Source organism: Suricata suricatta, chromosome 7 (genome assembly GCF_006229205.1).
Source record: "Suricata suricatta isolate VVHF042 chromosome 7, meerkat_22Aug2017_6uvM2_HiC, whole genome shotgun sequence".
NCBI classification, from domain to species: Eukaryota; Metazoa; Chordata; class Mammalia; order Carnivora; family Herpestidae; genus Suricata; species Suricata suricatta.
Genome location: NC_043706.1, coordinates 31,220,744 through 31,234,417, shown reverse-complemented (window position 1 = coordinate 31,234,417; position 13,674 = coordinate 31,220,744). Strand labels below are relative to the sequence as shown.

The window sequence follows — 13,674 nt, the reverse complement described above, 5'->3', positions numbered from 1 at the left end:
ATTTAAGTTCGTAATTAAATAGATTAAAACATAGGTTAAATTGTATATAGATAGGCTAGGAGTTATTTTATTAGGCTCATAAACCAGAAAAAGAATACTTGTTAATAAGAACTTGAGAAAGCCTTTTTTTGATGTAAGCACAATGGGGGCCCTATGTGTGTTGGCCTTGTACCTGGGTTCCCATTTTCTTATCCATCCTCATAACTGAAGTCAGTACAAGGGAGGATTATTTGTAGAATGTGGACCTTGGGAAGGGATAATGTTCTGACCTTGTCTTCTATTTTTTATCTCCAATTTAGGCTCATTTTCTCCGGGTCAGACTTAAATGCAATTCTTGTGTTTTTAACCCTTTTCAAGTCTATGTTTTGGGTCTACAAGGCTCATTAGAAGAGCCTTTTGTCAAACATCCATAGTGTTTTGATCGAAATCTCTTATGCAGGGACAGGAAAATGTTTTTTCTCATGGGGTAACTGTGTGGGGAATATTGGTCTGATTTGGAATGCTGTAAGGCCTAATTAATGACGACAGGTTTACTTTCAACATGAGCAGTAGTAGTAGAAGGAGATACCAGTTTTGCCTTTCATGGCAGGAGATGTGCAAACGTCTGCCGTTTCCTTGCTGTGACTGTGTCACCCAGCAAGGCCGCATTGGCATCTAGCACTCTCCCCTAGCTTTTGGTGGTTTGCTGGCAATCTGGCATTCCTTGACTTGTAGACACATCAATCATATCTCTGCCTCCATGTACACATGGTGTTCTCATTGTATGCAGATTTGGACCCAAATTTCCCCTTTTTGTAATGACATGAGTCATATTGGATTAGGAGTACACCTTACTGCAGTATGACCTCTTTTTAATTTATCCAATTACATCGGCAATCACTCCATTGCCAAATAAGTTCACATTTGTAAGACACTGAGGATTAGGACTTCAATATATGAACTTTGTGTGTCAAACTGCAACTCATAACAGATAGTTGTATCGAGGTTGAGAGAAATGAGCAAATATACCCAAATGTCAAATGGGGGAATTGGGGTGAAAAAGATACCAGAGTTTTTGATGCCATTCTTTTTTTTTTTTTTTTAAGTAGGCTTCGTGCCCAGCACAGAGCCCAATGCAGGCCTTGAACTCATAACCCCAAGATGAAGACCTGAGCTGAGATTAAGAGTTAGATATTTAACCAACTGAGCCACCCAGTTGCCTCTCCTTGATACTATTCTTAAATGTTTCTTTGAAATTTGAAATTATTTTGATTTTGATTTGAAATTATTTAAAAATTTTAAAAAAATCCAATGAGGTTCTGGGTTTATATACTATACAAGACCATGATGCTAAACCTATCATGTAGAAGGAAAGATAAAGGTGTTTGTGTAGCCTCATAGTCAGGGAAATACAAATCAAAACCATGGTGAGATACCAACTCACATGGGTCACAATGGCTAAAATTAACAACGCAGGAAACAACAAATGTTGGTGGGAATGTAAACTGGTGCAGCCACTCCGGAAAACAGTATAGTGGTTCCTCAAAAAGTTAAAAATAGAACTACCTTATGATACAAAAATACAGATTTGAAGTGGCACATGCACCCTGATGTTTATAGCACCATTATCAACAACAGCAAAACGGTGTACAATATTTTTTAATGTTTATTTATGCATTTATTTTGAGAGAGTGAAAGAAAGAGCATTAACATGCAGGGGAGGGGCAGAGGGAGAAGGAGAGAATCCCGAGCAGGGTCTGACTTGTTAGCAAGAATCCAACTCCAGGCTCAATCTCATGAAAGCAAGATCATGACCTGAGTTGAAATCAAGAGACAGGGGTGCCTGGGTGGCTCAGTTAGTTAAGCGTCTGACTTCAGTTCAGGTCACGATCTCGCGGTTCATGAGTTCGAGCTCCGTGTGGGGCTCTGGGATGACAGCTCAGAGCCTGGAGCCTGCTTCAGATTCTGTGTCTCCCTCTCTTCACCCCTCCCCTGCTCACATTCTTGTCTCTCTCTCTCAAAAATAAACATTAAAAAAAAATCAAGAGACAGATGCTTAATTGACTGAGCCAGCCAGGCCCCCCAATAATGGCCAAACTATGGAAACACCCCAAATGTCCATCAACTGATGAATGGATAAAGAAGATGTGGTATATATGTGTGATGGAATATTACTCAGCCATCAAAAAGAATGAACTCTTGCCATTTGCAATGACATGGATAGAGCTACAGTGTATTATGCTAAGTAAAATAAGTCAGCCAGAGAAAGACAAATACCATGTGATTCCAGTTGTTAGAGACCACCCTAACTTGGGAACTAGGACAATAGACAGTGGAAGATGAGGCAACAAAATTTTCCACTGATTGTGAACCCTAGCAACAATAAGAAACTAGCAGAAGGGGGAAAAGAAATGTAACAACTTTGTAACCTTGAGTCTTGAACAAACAAGACTAGCACATTGTCTTCACAATCTGCTTCTGCACATGCTTACTTGCTTGCTTGCTAAATTTGTTTCCCAGGACTCTGCATCAGGTAACCACTCCCCTTTATTGCTAAAGTTCTTGCTTCTGTAAAACTGCTTGCTCCCCCCTTTCCTTGTGCTGTGATTGGTCATTTCACACCTCATCAGAGACAAAGAACTCTAAAACCGATAGGTTCCCACCAAATGTAATATGTATGTGTAAAATTACTACAGGTTACTATAAGGTGCTATAACCTGTAATTGGCTGACTAATAAATGACGTGCTCACAAAACCCTTAAAAACCCCATGCTCCAGCCCAGCGGGGCGCTCCCTGGGTACTTCCATCACCCGGGAGGAGCCGTGTGGCCGAACTGAAATAATCTGTAATAAAGCTCTCAAAAACTCTCTGACTGTTGTCTGAGTGAGTTCGATCTCGGTGGGTTACAACACCACTCATACGTGGAATTTAAGAAACAAAACAGATGAGCATAGGGAAAGGGGGGAAAAAGAGGAAGCAAACCATAAGGGAGTGGTTTTTGTTTGTTTTTTAGTGTGAGACAGAAAGACCATGAGTGAGGGAGAAGGATAGAGAGAATTTAAAAAAAATTTTTTTATTTTAGAGAAGAGTGTGGGAGTGGGGCAAAGGGGGGAAAAGAGAGTGAGACAGAGAGAGAGAGAGAGAGAGAGAGAGAGAGAGAGAGAGAGAGAGAGAAGGAATCCCAAGTAAGCTCCACCTCCCTGAGGGCTGGATCCCACGACTATGGGATTATGACCTGAGCCAAAAGCAAGAATTGGACACTCAACTGACTGGGCCACCCAGATGCCCCAAGAGACTTTTTTTTTTTTAAGTTTATTTTTGAGAGACAGAGCATGAAGGGGGAAGTGGCAGAGAGAGAGGGAGACACAGAATCCGAGGCAGACTCCAGGCTGTAAGCTGTTAGCCCAGAGCCAGATGCAGGGCTTGAAGCCACAAACTATGAGATCATCACCTGAGCCAAAGTCAGATGCTCAATCGACTGAGCCACCCAGGCTCCCCAAGACACTCTTAACAATAGAGAACAAACTGAGGGTTGATGGAGGGAGGTTGGTGGAGGATGGGCTAAACAGGCGATGGGTATTAGGACAGGCACTTGGTATGATGAGCACTGATGTTACATGTAAGTCATGAATCAGTAAATTCTACTCCTGAAACCAATACTACACTATACGTTAACTAACTAGAATTTAAATAAAAAATTGAAAAAGAAAAAGAAAAGGTGTTTGTGTAGCCTTGTTGTAAACTTGTCTGAGACATAAGTGAGGGTATCAGAAATTAATATATTAACAGAGCACTTCACAATTTACAAAAAAACACCCAAAAACAAAACCAACCCCCTTATTTCATTTATCCCTTGTAACAATTTTATGAAGCAACAGATTTCTCAATTTTATTAAAAAAATAAAGTTCAGTGACTTCCTCAAGATCACACTCACAGATGATAGATAATCTGAGGCATATTAAACATTCAAAGCACTTATTTGAGTAAAAATAAAATTGAGGAGCATGACTCAGATGGTTGAGCAACTGGCTTCAGTTCAAGTCATGATCTCATGGTTTGTAAGTTCAAGCCTGTAATCAGTTCTCTACTGTTAGCACAGAACCTGCTTCAGATCCTCTGTCTCCCTCTCTCTGCCCCTCGCCAACTTGTCCACATGCTGTCTCTCTCTCCTTCTCTCTAAATGAATGAATGAATGGATGGATGAATGAATGAATGAATGGATGGATTTGAATGAGGTAGCACTGAACCAGAAGCGCTTAGGCACATGCTGCAGACAGGAGTTAGGAGAAAGACTTATACACATAAAGTGCAGAAGCAATGAAAGGCAATTATCTGGCTGGCTATAGCTTAAAGCCTCGTTGACTGTGATTGTCCTTAGCGTTTTGATTTCCTAACCTTGGGGAATTTACAGGCTTAGATTTTAGTTTGCTAATGCGGGCCACACACCATTAGCATCACCTCAGTCTAATGGTCACCGTGTTTAATTAACTTAACACAAGTCCTAAGTGATTAGTTTGACCCCATCTAGGTTTTTTGACTCTTAAAGTAACCCTCTTGTGGCAACAGCAAACAATAACATTAGTTGGCTCTAAAAATTGTGGCATCATTTGTGCCTTTTTGGGGGTGAACAAGGTCTCTTATTAAGGTCACAATGAAGTTTAGGTAAAAGACCCTAAAGGTTCCAGGTATGAGGTCCACTACCACACACTGCTTCCTCAGCTGGCTGCTCTAATCCCCCCCCCCCCGCCCTCCCCACTTATCCCAGGGGGTCCGTCCAAACATCTCCATATGGGCTTCGATTTCATCCTGTCCTTCCCGCCAGCGCCTGGGGGAACAGGGCCAAGAAGAGGCCTTCAACCCTTGCCCCAACGACAGCCTCCTAGACTACGCTCCCAGCCAACAACTCTTTAATCACAACCCCTCTCCCACATTATTGCCCCAACACTTAAGTCCCAATTACACTCTCTGGCTCAGGGGACCAATCTCGCTCACTTTCCCTTTCTATAGACTCCCCTACCCACCTTGGGCTTCTGCAGTCTAATTATAGTAGTCCTCTGAACACAGGGCGGAAGTTAGGAAGAAAACAAAGTAGGTTTCAGCTCCCCTCCCCACTTCTCCCACTGCCCCCCCCCCCATCCCGGCTCAGCAGCTGGAAGACTTCTTAGAGAAGTACGCTTGTGGTCCTCTAGCTCCACACCCATCGGGTTAGGAGAGCCCTTCACCTAGGCTGTCTCCAACCACCCAAGGTAAAGCTGGAATGGGCTGACTGAGGCTCACAGTAGCACACTATCGCAGTTGCTCACCTTCTGCCCGTAGGGGCGCAAGATGTGGGGCCTTGAACCTAGAGACCCAGAATGACTGAGCAGTTCCAGCTTGCCTGTCTCTGTGATGCCAAGTCACAGTTATAGTAAAGTAGACAGACTTTAGGAATCAGTTAATTCAGGCCATTCACATTGTGCAGGATGATTATATGATTGCCTCCTTTCTCTCTTTGAAGGGGGAATTAGGGTCAACCCAGGAAGGTGCAGGACTTGCTGCTACCATGCCCCTTAATCCTGGGGTTGCTGAGCAAGGGCTTCCATCCCAGCCCCGCTGACCCAGTCAGCGGTCAGACTGTGAGTTAGTATGGCGGAGGAGGAAGGCGATGTGGATGAGGAGGACGTGTTCCTGGCGTTTGCCCGGCGTCCCTGTCCTCCCAGGGGTCTCCTGCGTCGGGCCTTGGACAAGGCCTTCTTTATATTCCTGGTCCTCATCCTGATGCTACTGACACTGGAGGCTGTTTTTAAGCTGCTGTGGCTGCTACCATGGGCAAAGTTTGGGGACTGGCTCCTGAGAACACCTCAGAAGGAGGAAGAGCTGGAACTGTGACCACCTTTCCTATAAACATTCTCTTCCCCTGTGACAGAGGTGAGAGGTGGGGACCAGAGGGAAACAGAACATGGGGGGCTGTAGAGGGGACAGGTGCATAGCTGTCTTAAAATTTTTGCACCTATACTCTGGGAAAATTTTTTGAAAAAGTTTGTACTTCTCACATATGTTTAACCATCTAAATTTTTTCATCATGAATTAAAATTGCTTCAAGGATGTAATTTCTGCCTTCCTTCCTAAGCTTAATCATTCCTAGCTTTTGATTGATTTATTGTTTTAATGTTTATTTCAGGGGGGTGGAGAGGGAGAGAGAGAGAGTGGGTGAGGGGCAGAGAGACACACACACAGAAAATCTGAAGCAGTCTCCAGGCTCTAAGCTGTTAGTACAGAGCCTGATGCAGGGCTTAAATCCACAAACCTCGAGATCATGACCTGAGCCAAAGTTGTATGCTTAGCCCACTGAGGCACCCAGACACTCCTAGCTTTTGATTTAAAGTGAGAGACATGTGACTCTTTTTTTTCACTTAAACACTTAGAGGCCTTTGCAGGGTTATTAATTTCAATATTGTTGTGTCTCAGAGAATAGGGAAGGCTGAGGAGAGGGAGAAAGATGGGGGAACAGCTGGTCAGTGGGGCAGTCAGAACAGACCCATGGGATTTATTAAGTTCATTGTCTTATATGGGTGTCATTTGTGGCACTCCCAAACAGTTATAATTGTAACTGATCACAGATTACCATAACAAAAGTAAAAATAATGAAAAAAGTTAGAAATATTGCAATACTTACCAAAATATGACAGAAAGACACGAAATGAGCAAATGCTCTTTCAAATATGGCATCAATAGGAGCACCTGGCTGGCTCAGTCAGTACAGTGTGTGAATCTTGACCTTGGGGTTTTAGGTTCAAGCCCCACATTGAGTGCAGAGATTTCTTAAAAATAAAATTGTAGGGGCGCCTGGGTGGCTCAGTTGGTTAAGCGGCCGAATTCAGCTCAGGTCATGATCTCACGGTTGGTGAGTTGGAGCCCAGTGTCTGACTCTGTGCTGACAGCTCAGAGTCTGGAGCCTGCTTCACATTCTGTGCCTGTCTTTCTGCCCCTCCCCTGCTCATGCTCTTTCATAAGTAAATAAATAAATAAACAAACAAACAAGTAAATAAATTTCTTAAATAAATGAAAAAAGAAAAATGGTGTTAATAGAGTGGCTCAACCCAAGGCTGCCACAAACCTTCACTTTGCAAAAAACTACAATATCTGTGAAGCACAATAAAATGAGGTGTGCCCGCATGCCTTTTTTTTTTTTTTTTTTTGAGAGAGAGAGAGAGAGAGGAAAGTCGATTATAAAAGGAAAGGGGAAGGAGATCCTCCAAGGCAGGCATTTACTCAGAACAATGTTGTGAAAGTTGAAGATTTAGAAATTAAATCCTTACTATCTACTAAGTCTGAGTACCCTTTTGGAGAATTTTCATGTTTCCTAATTTGAAGACTGTAGGCTTAGACATGGTGTGGGGTTCTTTAATGGAAGGGAAGGTTTGAGGTTCTTGTACTCTTGAGGGTTTAAGGATCTAAGAACTTCCGCGTCCTAAAAAGTGTCAAGATGCTCACCACTTGGGGAAAGCGGAAGAATGCAGGAGATGGGAATCTAGGTGTTAACCGTTCTGGCTTCCCCATAGGCTCACATCTGGACCCAGCCTGGCCTCCACGAGTCCTTCCAGGCTCCCTAAAGTTGAGTGAGGTGGGGATGCGGGTGTCCAAGTCAGTTTTCTTCTCTTCATTCCTCAGCTTTCCCAGACGAAGAGGAAGGAACGATTCGAGACCCAAGGTATTTCACGAGTCTCACTTCGTCTGCTAGCGTCCACAGCGGCAATCTGCACAGATTCTTCAACCCTCACTCCACCTCCCCGCCCCCCGCCCCCCGCCCCATATCGCCGTCCTAAGGCCCTGGAGCTCCTGGACAAAGGACGGCCTCCAGTTCATCACCGCCTGTACCTTGCGGACCCTTGCCAGAAAAGAATGGAGAACCACCTAGCTCCCACCTACTTGGTTGGTCATTTGTTCCGTGGAGGCGCTTAAAGAGGAATCAGTAACAATAGCAATAATAATAACAACACATTTGTATAGCTCATTGTGCTCATCTGTATGTATTTATGATTTCACGGTTGGGAGATGTAGGCGCCTGGAAGTAGAAGTAACTGCTGGACAGCGGCAAGGGAGCGCGCAGCCCGCAAAAGGAAAGGGGCAGCTGCAGTCGATTAAACGGTGGAAAGGGTACCGGGCAGGTAGAAAGCAGCGCCGGAAGGCTTGTCGACGGCCCAGCGGAAGGAAGAGGGCTTTTTTCCTTCTTAAGAAACTCTTGCTCTTCCCTGTACCCCTGCGTAGTCTTGGAGGGCCCAATTCCTTGGCTGCCCCGTTCCGTTCCCCCTCCCCTACATGAAAAGGTGGCTCAGTCCTTCCCGCAAGCGACCAGCCAGCGGTTGGGCCAGATGCAGGAAGTTTCTGATTGGCTGAGTCGCAGAAGCACCGGGTGAAAAAAGCTTCGCCGGCAGCGCGCCTGAGTTCGGGCGTAGCCAATACCGTACGGCAAAAGGGCGGCTCCCAGGTAGTTTCGGACTCTCTGAAGGGATAAAACCGCCCCCTACTGGTCACAGGAAAGGGAACCGCAGACTGTGTGGGCGTCACTGGAGATGGGGGCGGGTCTACCGCCACTTCCTTTCGCAGCGTAGGGGGTAGTACGGGCGCCGTACGACAATATGGCCGCGCCTAGGTGGCTGTAGGCGGAAGCTCTACGGCTTCCGGTCCAGAGAAGGGCCTGCGGTGGGAGGGGGAAGGAAGGCGGAGAGAACCATGCGAGGTTCTGAGATCAGCAGCGAGGGTCGCCTCGAGAGACCGTTTTTGAGGTGGGGGCCGGACCGTGTGGGGAGCGAAGGCAGGGTCGGGAATGTCGAGGGAGAGGTATTGGGGAGTCCCTGGCGCTGAGTCTGAGGGACAAGCTGTGGTACCTTCCTTTCCTATCCCTGAAGGGGAATGGGGCGGCCGGGGGCCGAACTGGGGGAGGGGGACTTGGCGGGAAGCTCATTTAGGGGAAGGGGTCGGTCGCCGGGTTGGGGTCTGAGAAGAATCGGGAGAGCTCAGTGCTGGGCTCACAGTCGGTTACAGGTCAGAGAGAGAATGGGGGAAATTCGGGTGGGGTGAGAGGGAGGGGATTGAGGTGAGCTATCTCCCAACCTGACGCCCCGGTTTGAGGAGACCCGTCAGAGGGCGGAGTATGAAGGTAATTCAAAGAGTTGAAAGGGGGATGGATTATTGGGAGGGAACTCCTTTGCCTCAGAGGGTCTAGGAGTTGGGGGTTATCCTTCAGGATGGGATGAGGGTGTGGATTTGACGTGTTTGAGAGCGAAATGGGGAAGACTCATGAGGTGGTGCTGATGGGGGGGGTGTTATCAGCGAGGGGAACGTCGGGAGTCTGGAGTGCAGTGTGGGAGGAGGTCCAGGGGTTGGAAGAACCAACTTGACAAGTATGAGAAAAGGAGAAATGAATGTCTGAGAAGTGGAGAAATGAAACAGAAAGCTTGGATATCGACAAGAGGGGTGGAGCTGGGGTTGGGAACCTAAGGATTTCAGGTGGTTTGGGGCTTCTTTATGTAAAGGGCCAGAAAAGCATACGGTTCCAACAGTTGCTGGAAGACAGGCAGTGAGGACACTGTCGGGCAGGGCTAGGTGTTACTGAAACCCAAGAAGATTGGAAAATATGTGAGATGAGGGATGGGCTCTGCTGGAGGGGCTCTTTCTGAGGCCCCATCCCCTTCCAGCAGGAATTCCGAAATCCCCAACACTTCCTCCTTCCGGGGGGTTTGATCCCCCATGGCCACCGCTAACAGCATCATCGTGCTGGATGATGATGACGAAGATGAAGCAGCTGCTCAGCCAGGTCCCTCCCACCCACCCCCCAATCCGGCCTCACCCCAGCCAGAAGTCCCTGGCTCCTCTCAGCCCCATGGGGCTGGAGGAAGCAGTAGTTCTGGCGGCAAGAAATGCTACAAGTTGGAGAATGAGAAGCTGTTTGAAGAGGTGAGCTTTAGGGGAGAAGATTCTTGTACCTCAGGGAGGGGGATGGCTGACTGGCTCTCCTGTCCTTTCTTCCCCACTAACCCCACCTCGCCTTCTTTCTCTCAACCCCTTCCCTTGTCTCTTTCCCCCTACCTATTCCCCTGAACCCTCTAGTTCCTTGAGCTGTGTAAGACGCAGACAGCAGACCACCCTGAGGTGGTCCCATTCCTCTATAACCGGCAGCAGCGTGCCCACTCTCTGTTTTTGGCCTCGGCGGAGTTCTGCAACATCCTGTCTCGGGTCCTATCTCGGGCCCAGAGCCGGCCAGCTAAGCTCTATGTCTACATTAACGAGCTCTGCACTGTTCTCAAGGCCCATTCAGCCAAGAAGAAGCTGAACCCGGCCCCCGCTGGCACCACCTCTAATGAACCCTCTGGGAATAACCCTCCCAAAGACCCCTCCTCGGACCCCACAAATGCCGAGACCACTGCCTCTGAGGCCCCAAGGACCCGTGGTTCCCGGCGGCAGATCCAGCGCTTGGAGCAGCTGCTGGCACTCTATGTGGCAGAGATCCGGCGGCTGCAGGAAAAGGAGTTGGATCTCTCAGAATTGGATGACCCGGACTCCGCATACCTGCAGGAGGCAAGGTTGAAGCGTAAGCTCATCCGCCTCTTTGGGCGGCTGTGTGAGCTCAAAGACTGCTCTTCACTGACGGGCCGCGTCATAGAACAGCGCATCCCGTACCGTGGCACCCGCTACCCCGAGGTTAACAGGCGGATTGAGCGGCTCATCAACAAACCAGGGCCTGATACCTTCCCTGACTATGGAGATGTACTGCGGGCTGTGGAGAAGGCAGCTGCTCGGCACAGCCTTGGCCTCCCTCGACAGCAGCTCCAGCTCATGGCTCAGGATGCCTTCCGAGATGTGGGCATCAGGTTACAGGAGCGACGCCACCTTGATCTCATCTACAACTTTGGCTGTCACCTCACAGATGACTATAGGCCAGGTAGGGATTAGTGAGGTGCCTATCAGTAACCCTTATATGTCAGATGTTTGGTGGAGGGGGCATCTCGCTTGTCCCTTCTTCTAGGATTTGGGCTGACTACTCTGACTTTATATCTCCCCACGTAGGCATTGACCCTGCACTGTCAGATCCCGCCCTAGCGCGGCGCCTTCGAGAAAACCGGAGCTTGGCTATGAGCCGGCTGGATGAGGTCATCTCCAAATACGCAGTGATGCAAGACAAGAGTGAAGAGGGCGAGAGACAGAAGAGAAGGGCTCGGCTTCCTCAAGCTACCTCTTCCCACTCTGCAGACCCTCCCAAAGCGTCCTTGGATTCTGGTGAGGTATGGAAGGGATAAACCCTTCAGACAGGTCTTGTCCTTCCCCTGTACTAGCTAGCAGGGAGTTTAGGGTGACTGACTGGGAAAAGTGCAGAAGGAACCCAAGAACCAGATCCTCTACGGCAAGGGACTCCTTAGAGAAATTCCTTTGTCCCCTAGGGCCCTAGTGGAATGGCGTCCCAGGAGTGCCCTACCACCTCCAAGGCTGAGACAGATGACGAAGAAGATGAGTTAAATGATGAGGAAGAGGAAGAAGAGGAGGAGGAGGAAGAAGAAGAGGAGGAGGAAGAGGCCACAACTTCTGAAGAAGAGGAGGATCTCGAACAGATGCAGGAAGGTCAGGGGGACGATGAAGAGGAGGAGGAGGAGGAGGCAGGTATGTCAAGGAAACAGTCCCCTCATGTGTCAGTTCCCTCTACTCTGTTGGATGTGAACCACCTGTTTGAGACCCTTCCCTCCTTCTTACTCTCGGTAGTATTCTTTCCCCTAGTTCTCATGTTACTTTTCCCGCTTTTCTTCTTTTCCAGGTCACGATGGAGACAAGAGCCCTATGTCCCCACCACAGCAGATCTCCACTGAAAAGAACCTGGAACCTAGTAGAGGGATCAGCAGGTCTGTGGGGGAGCAGCAGAACAAAGGACTCATAACGTCACCATCGTCACTGTCAGAAGACCCCTTGGTTCCCTCCAACATAGATGCTGAGAGCAATGGAGAACACCTTGAGGAGTTACCCCAGGAGGAAGAGAGCCCCATGTCTCAGCTCTTTGAGCTCGAGATCGAAGCCTTGCCCGTGGATACCACCCCTTCCCCTGAGGAGAGGGACATTTCTTCTTCCAGGAAGCAATCAGAGGACCCCCTCACCACTGTCTTGGAGAATGGAGCAGCCATGGTCACCTCCACTTCCTTCAATGGAGGTGTCTCTCCTCACACCTGGGGAGATTCCTGTCCCCCCTGCAAGAAATCTCGGAAGGAGAAGCAAACTGGAACAGGGGCATTAGGAAACAGGTAAGAATTACGAGGAGAAGAGGGAGGCCAAGGACAGATTGCAAGGGGCTTTCTGAAAGGAGTGTTGAGGAACTGGGTCTGCTGGGAAGAGACTGGACGATCGCCCTCCAGCCTCAGGCTCTCCATATCCCTCCACATGTTTGTTTTTTTGCACCTAGCTATGTGGACAGGCACAGGGCAGTGCATGAGAAGAATGGGAAGAAGGTATCTACCCTGCCCAGCCCACCTTCTCCCTTGACGTCTATGGCCCCAGTTGCTGCGGATTCCTCGACGAGAGTGGACTCCCCCAGCCATGGCCTGGTGACCAGCTCCCTCTGTAGCCCATCTCCAGCTCAGTTGTCCCAAACCCCTCATTCACAACCTTCCCGGCCTGGTACTTACAAGGTAAGAGGGGGAGGCGGTTGTTTCCTGACTTGTCTTTTCATTGTCTGTTCAGTTTCAGGCACTCCATCTGAATTTTGCACCCACCACATCCTCTCTTTCTTTTAGCTAACCCCAGTTTTTAATCTCTGAGAAATCCTTCCTTTGCTTCTTTTCCCCTATGTTCTGGACGTCTCTGACTCTGTCTCTCACTCCCCTGCAGATGAGTGTGGCCACACAGTGCGATCCAGAGGAGATCATCGTGCTCTCAGACTCTGATTAGCTGCCTCTCCCCCACTCCCTGCCTCCAAAGTGTTTTGGAATAGTATTTGGAGGATGGTGGGAAACAGATGACTGAGGAAGGGATTGTCTGGGCTAATCTCCTTTTGGTGTTGTTTCTTGTAAAAAAAAAAAAAAACAACAAAAACTTAAGTTTTACACAAAAACAAATAAACAATAAAGTTCTTTTATTGTATCCCTGTCTTTTCCTTTTCCTTGTGCTTCTACTCTCACCGACTGGCACCGGCTGTTCTCTGGCTCAGGGTTAGCCTGGGCCCGGGGTACCCCTGGTGCTGTCCTTTATAGCCTGTCCTGAGCCTGCCTCTCTTGGAGTTCCCTCTGCCAGGCACTAAAAAAAACCCAAAAAACAATGTGCTCCATCCTCTTGAATGCGCTTTACTTTCTCACTTCGAGCGGTTGGAGTAAAAAGGCCAATCAGGGGCTGACTCAAGGTTATTTGGCCAATCCAGGCCCGGAGGAAGGGGGCGGGGCTTCAGGGGGACTGAAGCTGGGAGAGCAGGGTGATTAGATCCCGCAAACCTGCTAAAGGCCACAGCTCAGGGGCGGGGCTTAAGCAGCGATGGCCGAGGCCTTTCGCCAATGGGAAGGGCAGGCTTACAGAATTAAAGGGGAATGAGCGCTTCGGCCGAACCACCAAGTCCTGAGTCTTCAGCAGCGGAAGAGACCTGGTACCTTTAAGGTGGAATGAGACGGCTGTTCTTTAAAGGAGAAGTGGCCCAGTCGGCCAAGTAGTGCCCAGCGGCACGGGCGGGGTGCCCGCCTGTTCCTTT

At 48.4% G+C, this 13,674-nt stretch overlaps 2 protein-coding genes across 3 annotated transcripts; both read left to right on the top strand.

Moving 5' to 3' along the window:
- Positions 1 to 5,606: 5,606 nt before the first annotated feature.
- On the top strand, positions 5,607 to 7,969 carry SMIM40 (small integral membrane protein 40). Its single transcript, XM_029943158.1, has 2 exons — positions 5,607 to 5,888; positions 7,632 to 7,969. The coding sequence occupies exon 1, from the start codon at positions 5,607 to 5,609 to the stop codon at positions 5,847 to 5,849; it is 243 nt and encodes an 80-aa protein (XP_029799018.1). The 3' UTR covers positions 5,850 to 5,888; positions 7,632 to 7,969.
- A 633-nt stretch (positions 7,970 to 8,602) lies between these two features.
- DAXX (death domain associated protein) lies at positions 8,603 to 13,070 on the top strand. 2 transcript variants are annotated; one of them, XM_029945291.1, is made up of 8 exons: positions 8,603 to 8,746; positions 9,662 to 9,917; positions 10,071 to 10,902; positions 11,028 to 11,242; positions 11,399 to 11,615; positions 11,767 to 12,244; positions 12,403 to 12,628; positions 12,828 to 13,070. In XM_029945291.1, the coding sequence occupies exons 2-8, from the start codon at positions 9,711 to 9,713 to the stop codon at positions 12,885 to 12,887; spliced, it is 2,235 nt and encodes a 744-aa protein (XP_029801151.1). In that variant the 5' UTR covers positions 8,603 to 8,746; positions 9,662 to 9,710; the 3' UTR covers positions 12,888 to 13,070. The 2 variants fall into 2 exon arrangements, with proteins under 2 accessions (XP_029801151.1, XP_029801150.1); XM_029945290.1 differs by having other exon boundaries at positions 9,659 to 9,917.
- Positions 13,071 to 13,674: the final 604 nt, after the last annotated feature.

Excerpts from the sequence above, each read along its gene's own strand:
- SMIM40 (XM_029943158.1), top strand. The coding sequence starts at position 5,607 with ATGGCGGAGGAGGAAGGCGATGTGGATGAGGAGGACGTGTTCCTGGCG.
- DAXX (XM_029945291.1), top strand. The coding sequence starts at position 9,711 with ATGGCCACCGCTAACAGCATCATCGTGCTGGATGATGATGACGAAGAT. Across the intron at positions 11,243-11,398 it reads CGTCCTTGGATTCTGGTGAG|GGCCCTAGTGGAATGGCGTC; the intron begins GTATGGAAGGGA and ends TTTGTCCCCTAG. Across the intron at positions 11,616-11,766 it reads GGAGGAGGAGGAGGAGGCAG|GTCACGATGGAGACAAGAGC; the intron begins GTATGTCAAGGA and ends CTTCTTTTCCAG.